The 25681-nt window shown below is 35.5% G+C and overlaps 6 protein-coding genes across 10 annotated transcripts in view; 3 read left to right on the top strand and 3 right to left on the bottom strand.

The window, feature by feature from the left end:
- Positions 1-1315: 1315 nt before the first annotated feature.
- Positions 1316-4686, top strand: LOC105193649 (TBC1 domain family member 31). The gene is made up of 4 exons (XM_011158181.3): positions 1316-2698; positions 2773-3242; positions 3324-3550; positions 3672-4686. The coding sequence occupies exons 1-4, from the start codon at positions 1316-1318 to the stop codon at positions 3938-3940; spliced, it is 2349 nt and encodes a 782-aa protein (XP_011156483.1). The 3' UTR covers positions 3941-4686.
- LOC105193648 (adenine phosphoribosyltransferase) lies at positions 4090-5823 on the bottom strand. Of its 2 annotated transcripts, none has more exons than XM_039445893.1 (5): positions 5662-5823; positions 5165-5336; positions 4845-5076; positions 4688-4766; positions 4090-4601 (listed from the first exon to the last, which is right to left on the bottom strand). In XM_039445893.1, the coding sequence occupies exons 2-5, from the start codon at positions 5245-5247 to the stop codon at positions 4459-4461; spliced, it is 537 nt and encodes a 178-aa protein (XP_039301827.1). In that variant the 5' UTR covers positions 5248-5336; positions 5662-5823; the 3' UTR covers positions 4090-4458. The 2 variants fall into 2 exon arrangements, with proteins under 2 accessions (XP_039301827.1, XP_011156481.1); XM_011158179.3 differs by lacking the exon at positions 5662-5823 and adding an exon at positions 5499-5655.
- LOC113002642 lies at positions 5662-16059 on the bottom strand. 2 transcript variants are annotated; one of them, XM_026135613.2, is made up of 5 exons: positions 15961-16059; positions 9963-10347; positions 9121-9435; positions 8584-8916; positions 5662-8464 (listed from the first exon to the last, which is right to left on the bottom strand). In XM_026135613.2, the coding sequence occupies exons 2-5, from the start codon at positions 10344-10346 to the stop codon at positions 7052-7054; spliced, it is 2445 nt and encodes an 814-aa protein (XP_025991398.1). In that variant the 5' UTR covers position 10347; positions 15961-16059; the 3' UTR covers positions 5662-7051. The 2 variants fall into 2 exon arrangements, with proteins under 2 accessions (XP_025991398.1, XP_039301823.1); XM_039445889.1 differs by lacking the exon at positions 15961-16059 and adding an exon at positions 11048-11119.
- On the top strand, positions 9998-16055 carry LOC105193645 (IQ and AAA domain-containing protein 1-like). Of its 3 annotated transcripts, XM_026135614.2 has the most exons (11): positions 9998-10129; positions 10461-10777; positions 11044-11196; positions 11267-11400; positions 11524-11790; positions 11928-12229; positions 12328-12862; positions 13746-14098; positions 14225-14473; positions 15256-15687; positions 15917-16055. In XM_026135614.2, exons 2-10 carry the CDS (start codon positions 10614-10616, stop codon positions 15646-15648), a joined length of 2550 nt encoding a protein of 849 aa, XP_025991399.1. In that variant the 5' UTR covers positions 9998-10129; positions 10461-10613; the 3' UTR covers positions 15649-15687; positions 15917-16055. The 3 variants fall into 3 exon arrangements, with proteins under 3 accessions (XP_025991399.1, XP_039301824.1, XP_039301825.1); XM_039445890.1 differs by lacking the exon at positions 10461-10777 and having other exon boundaries at positions 10004-10129; XM_039445891.1 differs by lacking the exons at positions 9998-10129; positions 10461-10777 and having other exon boundaries at positions 11187-11196; positions 11267-11411.
- Positions 16060-18632: 2573 nt separating the features above from the next.
- On the bottom strand, positions 18633-24172 carry LOC105193644. Its single transcript, XM_011158175.3, has 8 exons — positions 23904-24172; positions 23751-23793; positions 23498-23625; positions 19743-23432; positions 19511-19674; positions 19220-19424; positions 18952-19080; positions 18633-18864 (listed from the first exon to the last, which is right to left on the bottom strand). Coding segments are annotated over exons 1-8 (4476 nt in total). The 5' UTR covers positions 23906-24172; the 3' UTR covers positions 18633-18749.
- Positions 24173-24355: 183 nt separating this feature from the next.
- LOC105198148 (homocysteine-responsive endoplasmic reticulum-resident ubiquitin-like domain member 2 protein) overlaps positions 24356-25681 on the top strand; it is a 2703-nt gene continuing 1377 nt past the window's right edge. The window contains exons 1-2 of the mRNA XM_026135581.2: positions 24356-24803; positions 25509-25681. The exon at positions 25509-25681 is cut by the window's right edge and continues 210 nt beyond it. Of these exons, the coding sequence (XP_025991366.1) occupies positions 24669-24803; positions 25509-25681 (308 nt within the window). The 5' untranslated portion in view covers positions 24356-24668. The remainder of the gene's footprint in view (positions 24804-25508) is intronic.

The following is a 25681-nucleotide window of genomic DNA, read 5'->3' as shown; positions in this document are numbered from 1 at the left end:
TTTCATTTCTTACGTTACAACCTTACGGTCTTGTGTTTACTGCTATTGTAGAACAGGCATAATGCCTGTTCTACAATAGCAGTAAACACAAGACCGTAAGGTGTAACGTAAGAAATGAAAATTTTTTATTTGCTTACGAGCTCTTAAAACCATGCCTTACAACCTTACGGTCTTGTGTTTATGCTATTGTAGAACAGGCTTAAGAGCCTCGCACATGAAATGCATAACATAACTTAAGCACAACATAAGACTGATGGACCAATGACCATCCAACATAAAGTCGCCATATTAATTTACATAAGATTCCTATTGGTTCAGAAGCTTTATGCTACGTTTATGCTCTGTTATGCATTTTATGTGCGAGGCCCTTTACGGTCAAAAAATAAGTGAGAGGGCAAAGAATTAGAGAGAGACGCTTGCAAACTGCGCACACCATAGGCTTGTTTTCTATTCCTGCACTAGACTGCACTGGAACGTTCCTTCTTGTTTTCACTAACTTTCAAATATATATCTAATTCACTTTAAGTGTACACCCAAGGACTTTGATTCTGTCCATGGGGAAATTTTTCAAACTGAGAAATCGCTATCTTTCTACATATTTGCAGTTCATGATTAACGTAACGACCAATAAGCTCTAGTCGTTTTATTAATCATGAACTGCGAGTATGTAGAAAGTGGTGACTTCTCAGTTTGGAAAATTTCCCCATGGACAGAATCAAAGTCCTTGGGTGTACACTAATTCAGGGAGTTCAGGAACAGAAAACAAACAGTATGTCTGAGGGTTTACGATAACTAATGGGGCTGTGTTCCGTTTTTACTGGCAGTGCAGTAAATGTGACGTCATGACAGTACACTGTCACAACTGTTCCAATATTACTGCATTACTGCCAGCACTGCTATAGCATCGTATTTCGGAACAGCATAGTAGCCATATTGCACTGTAGCTACCTCACCTTGGAAGCTGCAGTAGTCACAGTGGCAATATGGCTACCATTCATGACGTCATTGATGTTACTAGATGCTGTCGCAGTGCGCTGCGTACCAATAACGGAACGGATTTTTCACCACTGCCAGTACTGGCAGTTATATCGGAACACAGTCAGTGTCGCCTGTGTCCATGGTGGAAGGGATAGTTATACTTCCACCATACCTGTGTCTCTTGTTGGAAAGCACCCATTATTTTGCACGATTGAGAGAGAAATGGACAATGTAATTAATATATTGAACAAACAAAAATCCAAGAAAATCTTTAAAGAAATTATAATTATATGTAACTTGTACCCGTGTTTATGATTAATGCATTATTGCTTGTATTATGTACAACAGCGGCTGGAATAAATTAATTAAAAGTAACGACTGTTATAAATATGAACCTAAAGTTAAGAAAGAGCATTGTACAGCCAGACTCAGTTTTATACAAATGTCTTTTGATTATGCGGAAGAATGCCTAATCGTAGTAGACACCAAAGGATACTTACATTACATCGAATTGTCCGGAGATGTTCCGTGTTACAAAATATTGGGAAAAATCGGACGAACCACCTTTTTGGTATTTATTCCTACGTGCACGGAGGAAATAATGATAGGATTCGATACTGGTAACATACAGATCGGAAAGCTTTATGCTGACATCAATGAGCTTTGTTTGTTGTCTGGTCACAAACTAGCACCGACACACGTTTCCTTTTACAAACATTATTGTCTAACAAACTCTCGAAACGAAGTAATAATATGGGATTTGAGATCTTACAGCATAGCTCATCAACTAAAAGTTAGGGTACAGAACGCTATCAAGAAAGCTGCCTTCTCAAATGTGGGCCACATCGTAGTGTTGTATCACAATGATACTATACAGGCTTGGACATTAAAACAATTGCATAAGGATACTAAAATTGACACCAAGATATTTGGAATACATTATATCAAAGATTTTATCTTTACAAAAGATGGAAGAGCCATGATAATGGGTGGTACAAGAAACATAAGCATTCTTAATACATACGATTGGAGTTTATTAAAAAAACTATGTTTACCTAATAATTTTATTGAAGCAAAACAGTTATCAGTCATTCCATGTCCACTAGACGGTGGAGCAAATAAGATACTTGCATTTCTATCCTCGAAATGTGCTCTTCAATTTTGTGATATAAATGCATCATCTTTTCTCGAGATACCTATCTCAAATTCAATCCCTAGGGTTAAAAAATTTGCAATTTCATCTGCCGGTAGATATATAGCGTACATAGATCAGGAAGGATGTTTAAACATAATGCATACAGACAAATTAATTTCGATAAAATATCTTCAACCCAACAGGTTATTAAAACCATCTAGAGTACATGCGCACAGAATAAGTGATCATTTGGAGTGCGTTAGAGAGAGCATGAAACAAGAATTAAATATGAAGCGATTAATGTCTATTTTGAAAGAATTTGGCGAATATCCAGAAAAACATCGTATATTAATTTGGTCTAGTATTTTAAAATTACCAGCTAATAAAAATGCGTATATTGCCTTGGCAAGTAAGGTAACACGTAGAAAACTTGCATTAAATTCTTTAACAACATTTCCCTTGGCAAATAAAAGCAAAGCGTCATTATTGGCCATGACAATAAATTGTTTGCTGCAATGGTGTCCTCTGTTAATACATAGTCCGTTTTTGCCCAATTTAATTTTTCCATTTCTCATGGTATTTCAGGTAACTTTTTATTTAATTTCAACCAGATACTTCATTTTAATTTAGAATGCATACTCATTATTTATTTGTTTCAGAAAAATCCCTTACTTGCCTTTGAGTTGATTTTAAGTATACTATTAAACTATTGCCAAAAATGGTTTGAATACCATCCCTTGCCACCATTGAATATTTTGGGGATTATCGAGAATGTTCTCTTAGAAGTTGACCCCACATTGTTGAATGTCTTTTGCGAACATGGAATCACAAGTAGTGAATATGCATGGCCGTTACTTCAAACTGCGATGAGCGAAGTATTGTCTGGAGACGAGTGGCTAATTTTGTGGGATCATCTGATATCTTTTCAGAAACCTTCTTTGCTATTGATGTGTGTTATTGCATATAATATTCTTTCGAGAGAAAATATAATTTCTTTAATAAAATCATCAAGAGATATCAAAGCGATTTACAGCACTCAAAGTCATATTAGAGCCAAAGATTTGTTAAAGATTGCAAGAAAATTAGATCAGGAGATATCTGAACGAATGCATCCAAATTGTTATCTGAGGTAATATACAGGATATATCACAGTATCATACAAGCGCGCGCTTACACATTCGGATACTAGTATTTAAAATTATTCTTTCAGAGATAGACTATTGCAATTACACGATAATGGACCTTATCCTTTGTTCATATCAAAGGAATATCCAAAATTTCTTACTGAAAGTTTCAGCATTGCAGATTTAGAAAAATTAAAGATGCAAGAAGAAAATTTGCAAGATTATAATCATAGGCTTGCTGATTCTGAGAAGAGAAAATTACGTGCTGAGACCGAGGCTTTTGCGAGACAAATTCATGAAACGAGAATAAATGGTAAAATATATTAAAAATTTTCATTTTTAACTATTTTTTTAGCCAAATTTCAATAATGTCTTTAATTTAATTAAATAATAAATATTGTAAAGAAATAACCAATTGATTACTTTCATTTCAGAGGTACAAAAATGCTTTCAAGAACATTTTAATAATTTAAATTGGAAAGTACAGACATTGCTATCAAATAGAGAAAAAGGAAAATTCTGTTGTCACTCGTATAAAGATCTCGATTCACTATATGAAAGAAAGCAAGAATATAATAAATGCAAAACTGTAGAAGATGCAGTTTCGAATTTTGAAGATGCTAATTCAAGAAATTATAAAAAGTTACAACAAGATGTAACGAAGCTCGAGTATGAAGTACAAAGTTTCTTGAATTCACTCTGATTTCATAAATCAAAAATGGATATTAGAATATATTTTTGCGATGCAAAAATTTCAAAGTTTACAGGCAAAATAAAATAATATTTTAATTATTGCATAATAGAAATATTTTGAACAAGAAATCAAAGATAATCCATCAAATAACGAGTAAATTAAGTTGTTGAAAAAACATAAGGTTTAATCTCGCTTAAACGAATACATGTTTCAACTCTGTTAGAGTCTTTTATTACATTTTGATTTATATTTTTTCTTCTCGAAAATTATTTTTATATTTTATACAAATCATTATCTTTACATCTTTTTATTTTATATAAAATATAAAAAAATTGTATACGCATTGATGTATATAATTGTACACATTATGTGTGCATATATGTATAGAAAAATATCTATTATTTTAATGTGACAAGACTATAATACAATGTATCTTATTGCATTGTTACAAGTATAAGATTTTACATTTGGTTATCTATAGATTGAATATTTGTACTTGTTTTAAAACAAATTTTACTAATTATCTGTTAACAATCGTATTGTATAAAAGAATGAACCGGAACGCCCAGCTTATCTCGACCTTTTAACAAAGTCAATTCCATTATCACCAAGCATTCAATTACATTAGTACCTACTGATTTTAATAATTTCACTGCTGTAGCCAAGGAACCTTCAAATAAGATTTTTTATTATTATTATTATTATTATTACTCTTATCAATGTACTCTAAACTATATTATAGCCATTTTTATTTACCTCCAGTTGCCAGTAAATCGTCAACAACTAGCACTCTAGCTCCTTCTTTGATGAATTCTGTTTGCAATTCAAATGTGGCCTATAAAGAAGGAATATTTGTTTATACATTGAAAGTAATTTGGAAACGCAAGCAATATTGTATAGATTTTATATATACTTCTCCATATTCTAATGTATATTTCTGCTGGATAACCTTGCCTGGAAGTTTACCCTTTTTTCTAATGGGCAAAAAAGGTTTGCCCAATTCCATGCAAATCATAGGACCAAAGAGAAAGCCACGTGAATCCAATCCTACAACTAGATCAACTTCTAGAAATAAAATATGCTCCACAATTAAATCTTTCATTGCTCGTAATGCTGTAATATTGTGAAACACACTAAATATATCTCTGAAAAAAAATTTACGTAATATAAAGTGCAGTCGATATAAAATCAAAATAATTTTTTTTGTCAGTTTTAATCTTTTTATTCACTTACCGGAAAGTGATTCCAGGCTGAGGAAAATCGGGATAACTCTTTATAGCATTCTTCAGTATTTGTAATTTATCGTTTTTATCCATAATAATCTTTGATGATTTAAAGTAACGGTAACGATAATAAAACGGTATGTATCGATATGATTAATTGGTAATGTTAAATGTTGATTTTTCTATTAAATTTAAAGTTTTTTAATGAAGTTTAATTATTTATGATATTTTGTATATCTTGGAATTATTTTGATAAAACTCTTTTAATATAATGACAGATTGAAATTCTAAATAATGACAGAGTGATGGATAATAACGAATTATTTAGAAATGTTTCAGATAACCTGCATATCTTGCAATCTGCAATGCTTGTGAATGCTTGCAATGCTACATCAATTGTGATCAATTGTATATTCAATTACATTGGTTGCGTTGAGTATGTACATACATACAAAAAGAAACAGCTTTGTAACGGTTACAAGATTCTTTAACATGATTGGTACTTGCCTTTAATTCCTACTGGATTTGAAATGTGATTGAACCAATCTTATTACAGAATCTTTACAGAAATTACAACTTTGTTTTTTTATCAAACAAAGCCTTTGAAACGGATGCATAAGTAGTATATGACAACAGTATGACAGATTGGACAGATGTGACAGATTAAAGGAACGATAAGGAATGAAAAAGGAACAAAAATATATATAAAATAGAATAATCGAATCGACTGCCGATAGAACAAACTGTTAGAAATAAGTCTTTTTAGATGTTTGGTTTATTCTCTCAGAGATGGCGCTACATGTTTCTTTTTTTTTCAATTTCTGCGAAACTGTACGAACACGAAACAGGAACAATTTCGTATATCGCAATCTTAAATGGTTACTGCAACGTATTCTTATGTTTGAGGTAATATATCAAATGATATTTTTATCTATACTTGTATTGAAATGGACGAAAAACTGCCAGAAAGATCAAATTATATATATCTATCAATCAAAGGTTTATTTATTCTCTTGTTTGTCTTCTGAGAAACTCGCGCACTACTCGATATTATTTAGTAAACAAAACGAAACAATTGTTAGATATAATATAATATAGTAATTATATATATATATATATATATATATATATATATATATTTATTACTGTACAAAGGTATACGTAATGTGCATTAAAAACGATAAAAAAAAAAACATATTTACAGCACGTAACATAGTAAAAGAGAATTAGTACACATCATATATATATATTACAAAGTGAGATTTAAGATATCTTTTCTCAAAGTTAGACACTTGTTTGTATGTGTCTGTATTAAATTATTGACTATACGTAAAAATCAAGATATAATGAAAATTTTGTAAAAATAATTCATTACATTTAAAATATTTAGATGCTGAAAAAATAATTATAACACTTTTTACAAAATTATTCCCACAAATTGATCTATTAAAGTCCTTTGCATATTGTACATATTTATTTAGATCAATCTTTGAGAATAAAAATTTGAGGTGTATAGAAGCAAAACTTGCAACCTATTCTATTTCTCAGGATTTTAATGAAACTAAAAAAAAACATACTCACATATGGATAGATTTGAATGATTATTGTCTCTCTTTCCCTCGTAATACAGAATTGGAAGTGTGTAACTTTAACGCATATAATTAAAAACATAAAATAAACATAAATAATTCAAGATATTCCATAAAGTTAGTTTTTACTACACATTCTCATCTGGAAATAATTCGTTTATCAATCTATATTTAGATTAAAATTATACATCTATTTCAATGTTTGGAGAGAAAGAGAAAATGTATATGAGAGTTTTGCTTCTATATATCTTTTTTGAATTGTAAAAAGAAAAAAAAACTATTGAATTTAACATCAACACTATTCTCATTTAAACTTTTGTCGTTGCCAGGAGTTTAATATAATGAGCTTTGTGGGTAATTTCAAATTCCTGAGCTGGTAGAAAGCATTGCGCCTGTATCCTCGGATGTCTCAGACGTCTCGCGAAATTTCTAGCGAGAACAGCAAGAATAACGAGGAGAGCACCGGTAGCAGCGACTACAGCCATAATGACCAACACCTCGATGTTCCGCCTGCTGTAACTCTGTTGAACTAATTCGACGCAACGAAACCTCTCGCGATTGTCCAGCAAATTGCTAGATGTAACGATAATATTGGTAAGTTGATCCAAACTGGCGCACACCCTGTAATAACCCGGTAACGATACTTGCACGTCGGTGACTGATGCGGCGCTACAATTGAGTCTCTGTTGACGCACCGCGGAAACCTCGTCGAATACGACGATAGACAGTTGGCAGGTCGTCGTCGTCGGATCCTTGCTTCTGGAGAGAAGAACATCGATGTGCAAGTAGCCTTTGTCAGATACGTTTACGTGAACACTGGTAATCCGTGAATAAGAGTCGAGAGGCGACGTGGACGACTGCGTCGAAGAATGACGATCTTGTTCTCTCGCGTAGCGCGGATCCTCCGTCGTTATTCCTTGTTGGGTTTTCTCTAAAACGATGACGTCGCTACAACCGAGAGCAAGGGACACATCGTCGTAGGCAGTGGGTACTAACAAAACTATGCAATAACGGTACTTGTGACCCAATTGCAGATAGAGGGAGGCTGACGGTACGGTGACCGGTAGGACGCAGGGATCTCGCATCCCTCGGGAATCGCAGTGCAGCGGACTGGACACCGTTTGGGTCTCGTTATCGCCGATCGTTTCGTAAACGATCAGCGAATCGCAAGTGTAACGTTCAGCGCACCGTTCCACGTGCCATGATAAATTGATATCACCGGACTCGTCGTAGTGGAACTCTTTGAGACGTACTCGGATCATCATGGACGGAGTGGGCTCGCCACAAAGCAGACTGCCCGGCGGTACTTGCGTCAGAATACCGTTCTCCAGAGCAGGTGGAGTCGCGCACACCGCCGATGACTTGTCCTCTTCCGTCAGGCTCGAGTTTGTCAGCCAATTAGCGAACTCTAGCAAGGTGCAATCGCAATTTAATGGATTGTCCGCGAGGGAAAGCCTCTTGAGGCGCAGCTTTGACGTTAGCACATCGTTTGCTACAATCGTGATATCATTGTCATCCAATCGTAAGTCCTGTAAACTCTTCAACGGCACTACGAGATCGGCTGACAATGCTCGTAGAAAATTGTGCGTTAGATCTAAAGTAATTAATTTCTCTAAATGAGCCAAGGAAGCACTGGACACGGCAACGATGCGATTGTTTGCCAGATCCAATTGTGTCAAAGTCGATAGATACTTGAACGAATGATCCTCCAGCACGTCGATCTGCGAATCGATATTTAATGATATATAAAATTATTTTAAATTATAATTTCTTTTTGTATTATTTTCAGCAAGATTTCTTCTCTAATTTCAACTTGACTTTTAAGGCCGACCACACTCACTTGATTATGGCTCAAGCTCAGATAAGTGAGATTTCTGAGACCCATGAGAGCTCCCTGTTGAACATTGACGAGACCGTTTTCCGAGACTGTGAGGAAATGTAGTTTGGGCATTTGTGGTAATAGATTAGGACTCATCGGCCCCAGTAGTAGATTGTTGGACAGATCTAATTCTTCCAAGCGCTTCAGACCTCTCAACGCAGACAAGGCGGAAACGCTCAGGCGATTTCCACGCATTCTTAGCGAACGCAATGCTGGCAAAGTCTGGAAAACCTGCGGTGACAATTGTGACAGCAGATTGTCACATAAATCTAGATAAGTCAGACTTGACAGTCCCTGAAATCAAACGTTTTGTCAAAACTATTCTTTACGAATAGTTGTTTTATTTTACAATCAATCATATTCTCTCTCTCTCTCTCTCTCTTACACATACATACACACACACACACGCGCGCGCGCGCGCACACGCACGCACCACACCACATACACACTTTAAAATTTAAGTAAAATATTTTTTCACAAATTTGTCGCAATCAATACCTTGAACGAATCCGCTTCTAATGTTTTTAATTTATTATGAGATAGGTCCAATCGGTCCAAACCGACTAGATACGATAGCGCGATTGTGGGAACCGAATCTAGGAGATTGCTGGGCAATCCTAACGCTTGTAATGGTCGCGCCAGGGTGGTAAACGCATTCTCGTCAACATGTCGTAACTCGCCGGTGGAGACGACTAATCCATGAAGAGCAACGTCCTCGAGAAAATGTGCTGGCAATATGGAAATTCCCGTCACTGTTACATCCAGCAATGATATTGCGTCCGGTTGACTATGTTTCAAATGCTCGCTGATAGTCTATCGATAGAGATACAATGAACATTATTTCTTCATTCTTTTCCTCTTTTATATGAAAAAATATTTGTCAATCGCTATCGTGCCTTTTAAATTTATGTCCTTTCAATAGACAATCGTTAGTACAAAAACAGATTATTGTAATGAAATGGTGACTAATAAATATAATTAATTACAGGTATTTATCAGTATAAAACAACGGATGTTATCGAGAAACAACATGAAGCAAGAGACATCGAGTAGCCGAGAAAAGAGAAGGGATGAAAAGAGAAGTAAGCACAATGCACTCTTGAATAATATATGTGTGCGACTTGTATTTCATTGGCAGTTTATACCACCCACGCTCTTCTTCGACCGTTGCTTAAAAAGTAACGACCTCGATCGTGCTACGAAGCGTAACGTTAGGAATTAAACTTGCAATCTATTTGCCTATATTTTTTATATTTTTCCCAAAAAAGATTTATAGATTTTATCATAAAAATTAATTAATTTTAATTTTAATATCGATGACAATCGTTCGTTACAATTACCTGTAGTGCCGTTCTATCGCCAGTACATCTGAGCGTATGTGGGAAGTCGCAAGAACACTCCACGCCCGCTTTTGTGATATTTGGACATTCCCACCCGGTGTCAGGGGAAGGTGACGTCGATAGCGACGGCGACGACGACGGCGACGGCGACGGCGACGGCGATAACGGTAATGTGTGAGAAAGATTTTTCAGGATGCCATCGTCTCGCATTGTCACAGTCGTCGACAGCGACAATGGGTTTTCTTCGATGATCGTCGTTCTTATAGATGTACTCGTCGATGTTGCAATCAATGTCGTTGTTGTGACATTGTCCTCTGTTGCGTCGATACATGATGTCGTCATAATCAATACTAAGACGACTAGATCTCGAAATAATTTCGGCATTCTGGAAAGAAAGATTTGATAGATATATTGTATTTATGATCATATAGAAATATTTTTTTATTACACGATCTGATGAAGTGATGTTGTAAAATAAAATTTCGATTTTGTTTTCAGTTGATGCATGCAAATTCATTCTTAAACGTCGATTACTAATAACCACGGTTTAGAAATGACACGTTCCAAATTACGAGTGTAAAAATTATAAAAATCTATAATATATATGTACATATACTTATATAATATATATCTCGATGAAAAGTAAATTCAATGTCTCACGTTTATTACAACGAATTATGGCTCATTACGAGAAACGACTTGGAAAAGCTGTTAGAACTCGAACGAGGATTGCAAAAAAGTGCACCGTTAAAAAAAGGAGTTGCTTTAAATTCAGCTTTATCTATATATCTAAGGAAAGTGCTTAAATCAACTTTGTGAAATTTCTTGCGCGTACACGTGTATACGTGTATGCATGCGTGGGTGCGTGCGTGCGTGCGTGCGTGCGTGCGTGCGTGCGTGCGTGCGTGCGTGCGTGCTTGCTTGCTTGCTTGCTTGCTTGCTTGCTTGCGTGTGCGTCTGTGTGTCTGTGTGTATGTGTCTACGTGTATAAAATAAAATTATGAAATATTAGATATAAATAATACACAATGATATTAATCTTTTTCATTCAAATTGATTAATTATTTGAATCAATATACAGATACCGTAATATTGTAAGAAGGCTCATCATGTGTTACGATCAAATGGTTCAGACACAGAAGCGGGAATTAATTAAGAAGATGTTAGATTGTGCCATTGGGCGAATGCTAGAATACAAAAAGAAAATTGTCAATCTGAATTATTCAGATTATCAGTACGTTTTTTCCTTGTTTATTCAATTATCTTGAATTTATAAGGAAATTAAGAAATTATCTACAACATAGATGGGCTGACGATATTTTGAATAAAATGAAATTCACGCCAGACGACATCGAGCTGTTCGTATCGGTATCTGGCCGAGAACGTTTAGATGAACGCAGAAAATTTATTCAAGAGTTGGAGGAGAGTGCTCGCAGAGGTTAATTCGCAGTTCGTTTATCGATTTTTATTGATAATGATATTTTTAGAATAAAATCATTATATAAGTTTATATTTAAAAATTTAATGCAAATACATTTTTTTAATTGAATCATCTATATAGTACCAGAGACAAGAGAACGCAGCCTTTCGCAAATACACCTTGAGAGTATGCCCAGCATTGAGATGGAAGATGAGACGTTGAAGACGCGCGCTACTCGAAGAAGAATACGCGTCGTGCAACCCTCGAAGATAGAGTTAATTCACGAATCGCCTGAGGAAAAAGCAGCCCGAGAAGCGAAGCTTGCTGCTGAAAGAACTATGCGTAACGCGATATTATTGATACAGAGTCATGAGAGAGCTAGAAAGGGACGCTGTTATGGTGCAGATGGTACTCGCAAAAATAATTATTTCTTTATAATAACATTTCTCAACACTCGTGTAAAGAAAAAGATTGTGTTATTCATTATGTAACTATCCTGTTAACTCTTTTTATGTTCGTCCATTAATTATTGATGTTAATTTCAGTGAAACGTATGTACGATTACAACAAGAAAGTGAGAACTGGAGAAATAATACCGAGAAAAATAGATCGTATCAAATACATGAAGTCAGTGGTGACGATACAACGCGCATGGCGGCGTTACGCTGCTAGAAAAGCTATGAGACAACGAATTGCGCGTCTCGAAGACGCTTTGGGTATGACGATACCGAGCTGGCGATATCGCGAGACAATCGCGAAGGATGATGACAACTTTCAGCGACGACGTGCTCTGATGCCCGTATTTGACGCACGCACGAAGAAGGCAATCAGTGACGAACGTACAAGGGTAAATTTTCTAAACATCTTCCTCATTCTTATACTTAACGCATTACGAAGGGGAAAAAAAAAGAAAAATAAGATTAAAAAAGAAGAAATTCTCAAAAGCTGCTGAAAATCAGAGGTCCTGGACTAGTGGAGGACATCACTGATGAGATTCGCGAGTGGTTCGTCGTTTGGTACAACGCATTAGGACACTACGACGTGTTCCCGGCAGCGGATGTTGGTGGCAGCGTGCTGATCGTGACCGGGCAAACCTTGACGCCGCAGGAATATCTATTGGAAAAATTAGAAAAAGAGAAAAAAGCCAAAGGCAAACGAGCTGAGAGAATGGCACTATTTCCCGAAGCTGAATCGATCAAGACCAAAGTTCCTGGTTCGAAGATGCCGCAAACGGATGCTCTGTCTTGCTTGAATGAAACGAACATCGAGTTCATTCGAAATTGGAGCTTTCGCAAAGAAACAAATTCAGAGCAGGAATATCTGGATTTGATCACCGAGAAACTTGGTTATGAGTTGCAGCTTGAAATGAGGGAGATAGTAGACGAATTGATGAGGGCCGAGCTGGAATTATTAAACGAGGCATTGCTGAAAGATCACGCATATGATAAGGAGAAATTCACGATTCCTACAATGGACAAAAGTGAGATGCGAACCCTTCAGAGTAACTTGAACAGTTACTCTGATAATACAGACAAGTTTCCGTTATGCAACGTTGCAGAGATATATTATGACATTGAAATGTTGAAGTTGTTACAATTACGTTGCTCTGTAATGTCTCTGAAACGTCTCTGCGAGATTGAAGCAAAATGTCGAAATGTCTGCTTCGATTTGCAAAAGATGTTTCTAAAATATTACGGAAATGTTTCGACAATGTTTGTTGTAATATTCTCTTGATTAGCAACATATTTATCTCACGTAAAGGGTATGTACAATATTTATAATTAACTTATAAAAATACAGATACAAGACACGTAAAGTATCAAGTATGCAAGCTTGTTATTTCTAATAAAAAAATTCATATACCAGTTGTATGATAAAAAAATACGTACGTATCTTCTATATCCAGAAAATAATCTTTATTTTTGTTAACGTTACGACATATGTATATGACTTTTCTCTTATTAAAAATAATAAATCGATACCTCACATAATATCTCACTTATTTTGTATTTATATGTTGTGTGTGTGTGTATATATATATATATATATTACAACACGATATGCGCATTGTATTTATTAATTGATTAATCGAGAGGTCTCGAAAACCCTTTGCATTTGCGTAGTATTGTAAAATACTATTGTACATTGCAAAAAGATTTTGTATATAAGGTAGCATTTCAAGACAAATGGTTGTAAAAGTATTGCAATTGCAATATCTCAAAAAGAATATGGTCTCGGAAACATTGCAGATGCAATGACCCACAATTGGTACGTGAAACGTCTCTGCGACATAACTGAAACTTTTTGCTATCAGAGTTAAAATATGTCTAAAGAAAAATTCCAATTCTCATCCATTATTGTAGAGGATGTAACGATAGATATTGACAAAAGGAAGAGAAAGAAGGACATTTTGGAAGATGTGACTGACGAGGATCTCTTCAGCGAGCTTGTACAAGCTCAAATTATTAGAAATTACCCAACTATTTTCTTACGCGATTGGTTTGGCGATCTTTCCTATCAAAATTACGAGGCACGTCGCGAATTTCGACATTATAAGCCTCGGCTTGGAGAGGTAAAGCAGCTCGTCTTGGAGTATTGCGTATTGCCTTTAATTTCCAAGGAGACACATAAACTTGCACCGTTAGTGCGTTCTGTATGCATCTATGGATTACCGAGAGCCGGAAAGACTTCACTCGCCAATGCCATTTGTTCAGAAGTGATTTCCCTTTTTTCCTTTTCTTATGTTATACATATATGGAATATACATGAGATACAACAGTTTTTCAATTCTTTATAGTATTATCGTAATAATCCTACTCTAATTTATCTCTTTCTTTTTCAGATTGGCGCATTACTTATCAATGTATCACCATCCGTTTTATTTGATAAATACATGGGTAAGGAAAATCAACAGAGACTCATTGACACAATCTCTAAAGTGGCTCGCATTTACGCACCTTCTATCATATTTCTCGATGCTGGCGAGAAACCCTGGTTGAAAAAAGTTCCACCAGAGGAAATAGATCTTCGACCCAAGCGATTCGCCAATTATTTTGTTAAACTAATGAAAGGCATTAAGCCGGGAGATCAGGTAAAACTATAAATTGGGGAAATAATCCTTTTTCTTACTCTTCTAATAAATTCTTTTAATCTTTCTTTATCGTAATCGTATGATTTATTTTTTTTTATTGCTAATTTTTATTGCGATTATTATATTATTATATTAAATTCTCTCAGCGCTTCGTGCTATAAATGTTTCAAAGATTCTTAGACATTAAACAATAATGTATATCGTGAGAACTCGGACTGACACTCCTAAATTGGAGGACTGTATCAAAGAGTATGCAATCGAGCAACGCCCACTTGGTAAAATTCTTGTTATTCCCGTTTGAGATCTTTCTTTAATATGAATGAATCGCTCGACGAGTCTACATACACCGAACTCTCTCTCTCTCTCTCTCTCTCTCCTCCCTCTCTCTCTCCCTCCCTCCCTCCCTCCCTCCCGCGCCATTCATATCTCTCATCTCGATCGCTCGAGGTTGCTCATCAATGAAACACCTCCTACCTGTATGGTTGGTGTATAAGGACGTAGGTGGCAGCGAGTTAATGTAGGATTTAGAGTGTTGAAAATTCCGGACGGATACTGTTACTCACTGGCGTAATACTGGCGTAGAACGCAGATTGATATTTCAAAACTTAATGTATTATCAATTGTTTTAATCCAACTTAAAATTTGTGTAAGAATGAAAAGAAATTACGAGATTTATTATATTAAAATATTACGCTGAGAGATTAGCCAGTATTCACACATAAATGAAATCTGATTTTTATTGTGCTAATTATTATTATTAATATGACAAATTCACTCAATAGATACTGTTTCTCTCGCTGTCCGAAGAACCTCAAAAGGCGACGAAAGCTTTCATCAAGTTCCATGATAAATTTATAATGGTGCCCGCCACCGATTACAACACTCTTTACATGTATTATAAGGATCTACTGATGAAATATCACGGCGTCGATCGCGGCATCGATGTCTCCTGTTTGGCCAAGATGTCCGTCGGGATTCCTCTAAACTTTATTCGGCAAGCTGTGGAGAAGGTGCTGTCGCCGCGCCGAAGAATCACTCTTAAATCCAATCCGTTAAGTCCGATAGAGATTATGGATGAGATATTGACGTATCCATATCCTACGGTGGAGATGGTGAAGAATCTTGATGAATTTGAGAGACGCACCCCACTTGGTAGAAGAGCCGAAGCTTCCTAGGAAGTTTGCGACTTTCGGAAGAAACGCGGAAGATGATGGGTTTGTTTCTCGATATAAATATGTATATACGTGTATTGCAAAATTCCACTTAATTTCGCAAAAGTGCATTTATATTGCAAATATTTGTATTGTTGCATTCCAAAATGCAACAAAACGAGGATAGGAAAACATGAAAAGTATATTTAAATATAACGTATATGACAGCATCCGCCACAAAAGAATATGGAAATGTTTTATTTAAATTGTTAATGTAAATATTCTTGCGCAGGAAAGACTTGGAGACACAGAGAGAGAGAGAATGAATATACGTACCTCTAATGTGTAATATGTCAGTCTCGAACGTGTTGCCAACCCTTACACCCTCCCACACCTGACCTCGGTCTCAAAGCGGAGGAGGAACCCAGTAGCACCTACGCCGGTAAAGCGCTGGCGAGGGCATCGTGCGTGATCCGTGCAACGTAGAACGATTCTTGAGATTTCAAACGTTTCCTGCTATCATATCCCTTTTACGAGATTCGGCGAGTTTTCTTATGTCACGGTACGTATATTTCAACCGATTAAAAACTTGACTGTGTTATCACTCTTCGGTACTTTTATCCCTCGCGATGTCGCCGCATAATTGTCGCCACACACGAGATCTTTTTCCGATGGAATCTCCGTTTCGTCTTGTACAAATTGCTTTGTACAAAAGATCTCAACACATCTAATGATAAAATTTCTTCCACCAGGATAAACACTGTCACACGTACATGATGTATGCGCGTAATTCATCGGGCGTGAACTCTCGTCGTGTCATGTGGAAAGCGGGTGCTGCGGATGCTGCGGGTGCTGCGGGTGCTGCGGGTGCTGCGGCTGGCACGCTGGACATCGCATCTTGAAAAGAAACGGTGTGCGCTGAGCAATGCGGTGACACGAATGCTCCAACAATTATTATTAATAATACTAGGATTATCGTACGAATGATCGTACGACGCGCGTGCTGCGAGGCACTATGCGTCAAGCGTCAAGCGTCAAGAGCATGCTCGGCAACCGCTTGGAGAGACGAGAAAACGCCACCGTCGCCGCGTCGCCTCCACCGTCCACACGGTGGGGACTCCCCCGGACTCCATGTCGGTCTGTCCGTCTCTCTGTCTCTGTGTCTCTTGGTTTCCACATAGCATAGCCATGTATGGAACACGGGACGACGTTCTCTCTCTCCCGGCCCTTACGCCCACTTGCCATAGTCGCGCTCTCCACGTACCGGCTCTTCACCGGAGCTGGAGCACGGTATCGTCACGATTGACAACGACAATGGGAAGAACAACGATGGTGTCGCGTGTGGGAATTGAAGGGGCGGCAGGGGGAGAAGGGGGGAAATTGAAAAAACCCTCCAAATTAAAATGCCGATTTTTCTAATACACTTTCAAAAATTTCTAACTTTCAAATATATAATAGAAGCAGCTAGCATCTATGCCACACGTTCTAACGGCATCAACGAACTCGATTAATTAAAGGAGATAATTATGAAATCCTTAATTTCTTCATTTTTCTCAAGTAAACGAAAACACTGTTTATAGCTCGATATCCTTGTATTTTTTCACATTCGCGAAACGACACGTAGTCTTTCCGTCTAATTATTAATACATCCGTGGTATAAAAAGTAGCACCGAACGATCTTTACGTGTGCTGTTTTCGTATGCATGGGAATATCAGAAGAAGGTATCAAACGGTAGTGAAAGAGAAAGAGAAAGAGAGTAGGTGGTAGGAGGGGGCTCCGAAGGTCTTCGGGATCCTCACGAAATGCCTTTTGATACTGGAAATCTGTTTGCCGTCGTCGTTACGAAATCACGTAAAACCGGGCCTCTACGCCCACGCTGCAGCGAGAGACTGGCACAGTCGCGGTGAAAGAAAGTCCAACTTCTTTAACAAGCACGAGATGTTTGTAACAGGCCGGAAATCGAATACTGCATTTAAAAATCAGTATGAAGATCTGATTGTACAAAATATTAAAATAATATTTTTATATTTGTTGCGATATTACATAATTTTTCTAATTTTATGCTTAGAATTTTCTTAATTAATTTTTTAATTAATATAGCAAATATAGCAAATTATATTGTACTAGAAAATAAAATAAAAGTATAATATTGATAGTCTATTTGAAAGTTTTATCATTGGACAAAAATTACAAATGTAAAAAAGATGCGTGTATGAATTTAATGATGAATTTACAGATGTAAAAACACTATTTTGTATCACTATTATTAAATTAATATTGTTTCTCATTTTTAATACTGTACTCTCGTAAAAGAAAATTTGACTAAGAAGAGTAGAAATGCAATTAATTTTAGAGAACGTTAATCAATATGAAAGGATTAAATAACTATAATGAAGTCGTTTTGCAGCTTTAGATTGTTCGATCTCACGACTTGAGTTCGTTATTGATGCTCGATTGTGAACGGTAAATCCCCCTCCCCCTCCCCCCAAGATTGTGACGGAAAGTCGCACGATTCCGTGAAAGACGATCGATCGTTCGCACGATATACTGTAGAAGGGTGGCTTGTGTGCTTACACAAAAAGTTGCGTTCTCTGAACCGGCTGCATTGGAACTAGTTGATTGACCTCTGCGCCTTGCAATTTTATGTCTGGTCACAGTTACGTTGTAGTAGAATACTACATAAGCATATCGAGAACATTACATATACACATGTTACATCATTAAAGTTTTTGTTAAGCAAAATTAGTTGAGGAATTCGTGAACGGCCGTAGGAAAACTAAAATATTAATGTAATTAATTTTTAATTAGTTTGCAAAAAAAGTATTATAAAAAAAAATATTGCACATTTGTAGTTTTCATCATGCATTTTATTAAACGATTTACAGAAAATATTTTAATTTTTTATTTATATCGTTATATTTTTATAAGACAACTTACACAATAGTAACATAAAAATAAAGAAACGCAATTATGGCATTGAATATGTTCCGCATAAATGATTGCAAAATTATTTACAATACTGATAATTATAAAATTTATTTTATTTCTAATTTGAATACATTGCAATAACGATATCTTCATTAAAAGATCAATCCAAGAAGCTTTTTTATTATCAGTCATTAGATTATTTGAAAGTCTCTTCCATTATATCAATATAATCCTTCACGTCGTTCATATATCTCCTTAGAAATTTATGGTCCTTTTTTACGTTTTTAATTAAGTTTTTAATATCTATTTCTCTGTAAAAGAGAAAGAAAAACGGTTTTATTAAATTTTCAAATTATTCAACTCTATATCTCGTGATCTATATCTCTTTCTAGACTTACTTTATTCTATTTTTTCCCAACAGATAACCCAAGTTTATGTCATTCGGAGTGAGTTTATCAAATCGTTTTACTTTGATCGTAACTCTCAATATAATGTCCATTCGTTTACTTCGAGAAATGAATGTAATTCTAAAATAAACAGATTTATTATTAGAATTTTATCAAGTCAGAGTACATGTATTAATTATAAAAAAAAAAATATATATATATTTTTTTTTTAATAATAGTGCCATGCATAGCGTATATATAACGTATTATGATAGATTACTCGTCTTGAACAATCTCCATTAAGTTTAAGTTATCTAAACGTCTCAAATCGAACATGAAGTCCATCGCTAGTTTCACTTCCTGCGAAAGAAAATTTAACATCGGAAGGATGTCCTGATGAGTTCTATATACATTTGCAAGTATTTCGACGTTTACTTTCTCCAAAATTAACTTGTGAACTATTTTTATTAGTATTTCTGCATCATCTATTACAAGAAGATTAAAATAAGATTTTTAATTGTAATTTTATCTTCCGATTCTCTCTCTCTCTCTCTCTCTCTCGTAACATTACCTGCAAGACGCGAAATAATCTTGGTCTTTTTTATCAAATTTTCTGTAGAGTCGTCAAAATCATCTGATAAGAATATCGCTATCAATAATGAATTTGACATGAAACCAAAAACAATCATTTTCTTGTTGATATTTTTATAATATACATTCCAAATGCAATTATCCCTATAACAAAATAATATTAAAATTTTAATTTCTTTCAATAATTAAGTAAAATAAAAATAAATATGTACCTTGCGCCATGCGTTCCTAATTTTTGCGATAATGTTAAAAACGGATCTTGTTCGATCAAAGATTCGTTTTCAATATCTTCAACCATATTGACATGTCGCGTCGTTACAAGTTCTTCTATTGCACATTCATCTTTTTGTTCCATACTTTGCTTTTTTATTTCATCATTCCAACTTTTTCTACTTTCTTCAGAATCTATTTGACCTTCAATTACTGCTTCTGTGCCTGCGAAATTATCACTCCACTTTTCTGTCCTTCGCCTTTTCCCATTTGAATACTCCCCTTTGTCTTGAATATTATCTTGCAGCTTTGCATCTTCATTTTCCCTCTTTCGAGTATATTCTCTTTTATCCATTTGATCTTCATCTGTTACATTAATTTCTTTGATAATTAATGACGTGTAATGATTAATATCTTGTACCGTTACAGCCTTCCCCCCATCCTTAACCTTCATTGATAATATACTATCTTCATTAATATTCTTTGTCTTACAATAATTTGATTCATTAGATCGATTATCATTAATAATTGTTTTCGTAATTGCTTGGTTAGTTTCCTGAGTATTATCTTCAGTTTTATCTACTACAGTGCTTCCGTGACAATCCTTTGCTTGATTGTTTTCAATATTTGTTTCTTCTTTTTCTCTTAAAATTGTACAATAATCACTTGAAACATTTTCCCTCGGACTTACTAGACACTTTGACTCTGTTACATTATCTATTACTGAACGATTAAAGGTATTATCAACTGGCACATTAGTGATGACTGAGATCGATGATGGAGATTCGCATTGAATTTCATGGGATGAATTTTCTTCCTCGCTGTCCAAACATACGAACGATGGTGGTTTAATTGATTGTAGCTCTACCAAGCTGTTTTCCAGGCATGACGAATCTTTCCTTAAGAAGCTATGTTTATTAATCTCGTTTAAACTATCTCTGAGATTTGAGTTAGATACCTGTGTGTGATCTATATTATCTACTATATTATCCTTTATAAAACAATCATTATGCTCTACATCATTCTCTACATGGTTAGCGTTAGTACTCGGTAATAAAGATACATCATTTTCTTGAGACGATTGAGCTTCCATAAAAGAGTTGCAAACTCTTTCCGTTTCCATAATTTTCTTTGCAATTGTAAGATTTTCGTTTGTTACACTTTTCTCTGATTTGGTTGGATTATCATTTGTTATTAGATTTTGTAATTTGTCATTTTTAGAAATGATTGAATTGTCCGTTTTATTTATTTTCACGTCTTGTGCGAGATCCGTTGTTGACGGCATTCCAGTAGTAATTTTCATTGATATATCTTGAATTGTTCTGTTTGCAGCTATATCAGTTTGACATACTTCTGCAGAATTTTCAACAGGCAATGAACAGGCTGTTTTTGCTAACGTTTGGGAGAATGATGTGGACTGTGTAGTGGACTGTGTGTGAACAGGATTGGTAGTATTAAACGTTTTCTCGTGCAAAGAAATTGGGTAAACAATTTCGGTAAACTCCATGGATTTACTCAATAATTTGATTCCTTCATTAAATTCGATGGAATCGTTTGTATTTTTTTCTCCATCTGTATTATTTTCAGATTTACAAGTAATTAGCTGAGTAACTTCTTGTTGATTTCTCGATGATACCGCGGTAGTCATTTCCATGGATACATTGTGGAAAAATGTAGTTTTATCATCCTTCGACATTGATTCAACTATTTTTAAATTCTCTTTGTCATCGTTTAAAGGTAATATATTTACTGACTTTGTTATTTCCATTGATGCATCAAAATCAATTTTATCGTTTTTATCTTGGCATGTATTTTTTATAGATTGTACAGAATGAAGCATTCTCTCGCAAGAAGCTGGGACAATTTCAGTCAATTCCATAGACCTGCATAACGTTGTAGTTCCTTCATTAAAGCAGGCCGATATGTTTACATCCCTTCTGCTAGGTGCATTTTCTTCAGATATTGATTTATCAAAAGCAGTGATATCTCGTTTGCTTTTTGCCGACACTGCTTCTGTCATTTCCATGGATACGTTATGGAAAAATGTAGTTCTATCATCTTTCGAAGTCGATTCAACAATTTTTAAATTCTCTTTTTCAATGTTTAAAGATAATACATTTGCTGACTTTGTTATTTCCATTGATGTATTATTAAAATCAATTCTACTATCGTTATGATCTTCACATGTATTTTTTACAGATTGTACAGCATGAAGTATTCTCTCGTGGGAAACTGGAGCAATTTCAGTAAACTCCATAGACTTATGTAATGATCCAATTTCTTCATTAAAGCAGGCCGATGTGTTTATATCCTTTCTGCCATGTGTATTCTCTTCAGATGATTTACAGATAAATTCAGTAATATCTTGTTTATTTTTTGTCGACACTATTTTCGTCATTTCCATAGATACGTTATGGTAAAACATGGTTCTGTCATCGCTGGATATCGGTTCGTCCACTCTAAAATTCTCTTTACTGTAAACACTCGAAGGCAACGTGATACTTACAGGCTTTGTCATTTCCATCGGTACATCATTAAAAATTTCAGTTTTATCAGTTTGATCTTTCCCTACCGTCAGATCATTTCCTTTAATTGTATCTTCGTCACAGGCACTTCTTTCATATATTTTAGATGATGTGACGATAGTTTTTTTTGAAACATGAGAAGCTATACTATTACCTGTGCGACACGTGTTAGTATCTGTGACTTCTGTACATGGCTGTATTACAGATGTTAATACCATTGAGTCATTAGCATAGTTTACATCTGGCATACATTCAGAAATATCTTTAGAAACAATATTAGATTGTAAATTTGTTGAAAATATCATGCTGGGAATATTTGTGGCATTCCACCTTGTATTTTTACAGTTTTGTAATATTGGAATTTGTTTGAAATTTTCAAAATCAGAAACGACAGACTTTGTAAATATTGGTACAGCTTCAGTAATTTCCATTGATATATTATTGCAATTAGTTGTACAATTTGTTGTATCTAAACTATTTACATCATTATGTTTTTGTTTCCTTTCTTGTTCTGTGTGTAAACATGAAGATAATAAAAATGCAGATATTGGTGTAGTTAACTCCACAGACAAATCCTGGACACATGTATTGTTTAATTCAGCATTAGTATCGATAGAACGTGACTCGGAACATTTATTGGCGCAGTCCTTTTCATTGGAATCTCTATATATAGTAATATTGTTTGATTTCATGTTTTTAGATATATTTTTTATCACAGTTTGTCTACATTGAGATTCTTCATTGGGCAATTCCATACATTCGTCATTCGAGTCGCAATGTGCAACAATAACGCTCGATATTGCATCGTTAGATACACAAGATTCATTTGGCAATAAAGCATGTCCTAGTCGAGATGTATTAGATAATTCTGTAGATTTTATTGGATCGGTAAGATCTAAATCACAGTTTACATTATCTTCTTCGTTATCTCTTGCAACACATTCTTGCGACAGTTGGTTACTTGTTAAATAAGCACTGCTTAGACAACACGAGTTACCTTCGGAATGAGCACGTCTACAATCCTTGTTAGAAGTATGTAACAATGTATTTTCTTTTGATTCACCTTCAGCATTCTGATCGAATACAAAAGATCCTTTCGAAGTGGAATCATTTTCTTCATATGTATTATCCCATACAGTCCCTTGTTCAGTAGAATGACAAAACTCTCTACAGAGAATTAAGTATTTAACAAAAACATTATAGCTAAGCACGATAAAACAATAAAAACTTACTTGACATGTTTCTTTTCCGCAAAACTAACACGTCTCTTGGCTTTTGACGCAGCTGGACTGTTTTCATTGGATGAAGAATCAAAATTTACGTTTTGCAACGGTTGCCGTGGTTTACGTGGCTTAAGAATCTATTAACGTAAAGAACGTCATTAATTTTGAATAAAGATACAGTAATATTATCAAAATGGTAGCTCTCTCATCTGAAAAGTGAATTAGATGAGCTAAAAATTCAAGTGAATGTGTACAAGCTTACCGATGAACGTCTAGATTCACTTCTCTTAGATTTAGATGGAATCCTGCGACACGAGCGAAAACATTATCGTTCCTTGTTAAATTCTTCACTATAAGATCTAAATTTTATTTTTTTTACGCGATGCGTAAAACACAAAATAGCTTTAATACTTACATTTTGTCCGTCTACAGCTGAGCTGCACTGAGCTGAGACTCCTGAGACTCCTGAGACTTGCTGAGACTGGCTGAGACTGCTGAGAAGGAGCAAAACGGTTAAATTTGATTCGAAAACCTTCATGTTTGTTTCTTATGCACGTCATTTGGCAATCTGGCGTGATCTGGCGGCGTTCAGCAAAAGTATTTTATCAACGCGCGTACGCGATGGTAAAAGAGGTGTTTGGTGTCATTCAGAACAATCAGAGGTAGCAGAAGGCAGCAGAACGAAGTGTGTTCGTGAAAACTCGGCATGGGCGGCATGGCTCTCTTGCGTAAGGCGTGCAGAGGGCACAGGCGAGCGCGCGTAATCTCGGACCAATGAGCGATCGCCAAATCGCAACTCTCCACAATTCCGTGTCGCGAAAGTGTATGTACAGTGGTATAGTTGTGTGTAGTTCCTGGTTCCGTCAGCGATATCAGATGACTGACATTTGACGGTAGTCGCGTACATCGCGTATGGTTGCGTACGATCGGTCGACGGAATTTATTCATTTGTCGGAGTAACGTCAGAGTAACGTTGTGAGAATTGCGTGAGCAAGAAATTAAAGATCAGCGTTCTATTCTCACGTCACGCAATCGACGAAGGGGAGCGATCGACACATCGCCGACTTCGACTTTGACTCCGTCTCCGGTTAAACTACGACGAGACGAGACAAGAATTGTTAATTGCTGTTGCGTACTACGTCAACAGCTGACCTCGGCCTAGCTGTGATACGTCGAGAGGATGGCAGACGTCGCCATTAATCTTATAATAAAGGCACCGAATCAGCAGATCAAGGACCAGGTGGTCAAATGCGATCTCGGCTGGACCATTGGCCGTTTGAAGGAATACTTGTCAGAGGTCTATCCCAGCAAGCCAGTAAGTTGCGTGAAAGTAATCATTTCTGTCCGGTGAAAGCAGCGTGCGTTTCTCTTTGCATTTTGTGCAACGCGCGCGCACCTCTCTCTCTCTCTCTCTCTCTCTCTCTCTCTCTCTCTCTCTCTCTCTTTGTGTGTGTGTGTGTTCATTTTTTTTCTCTTTGAATCATTTAAAGTGAGTGGAAGGATATCTACACTTGAATAATGATAATCGAAACGTTTAAATGCTTCTCTATTATACGCAAAAATTTGATAGGATAATTCTCAGTTAAACAAAAAGAAAAAAGCCTCATCTATTTTAATTTAAATTAAAATTTTTTTACGAAATTATTTCTGTATTATAATACTCTAGTCTGAGAGTTGTGCTGTTTGAAGGAAAGATAGTATTATTTAAGTATTTATAAATTTTTCCGATAATGTAAAATTATAAAAAGATATATCTCTCTTGCTTATTTTTACCAATAGAACTTACTGTCAGTAAATTCTAATATATTAAATATATGACTGTCAACGACTATTAACATTTTACAAGAGTACTTTTTTTTAATCTCAAATAATTTCAAAATCTCTTGCAAACCTTAAGTTATTACTTAAAAATTCCAATATTTTATTATTAATGCTACAATTATTTGCTAATACTATATCATGCTGTATTACAAAACTTTTTCAAATATATGCAATTAATTTAAATCATTGTTATTTGTAGGAAAGTTCACATCAGAAATTAATCTATTCTGGTCAATTGTTGAACGATTCTGCACAACTGAAAGATATTTTGAGACAGTGCGATGATTCAGAAGATCAATCGTATACTGTTCATCTAGTTTGTACTCCGCAAAAAATGTGCACAACTAAGGCTACATCGGATCAAAATCGATC

The sequence above is a fragment of the Solenopsis invicta genome, chromosome 2, assembly GCF_016802725.1.
Source record: "Solenopsis invicta isolate M01_SB chromosome 2, UNIL_Sinv_3.0, whole genome shotgun sequence".
Classification (NCBI taxonomy): Eukaryota; Metazoa; Arthropoda; class Insecta; order Hymenoptera; family Formicidae; genus Solenopsis; species Solenopsis invicta.
The sequence above is the reverse complement of the archived record's forward strand: the minus strand, read 5'-3'. Positions and strand labels throughout refer to the sequence as shown.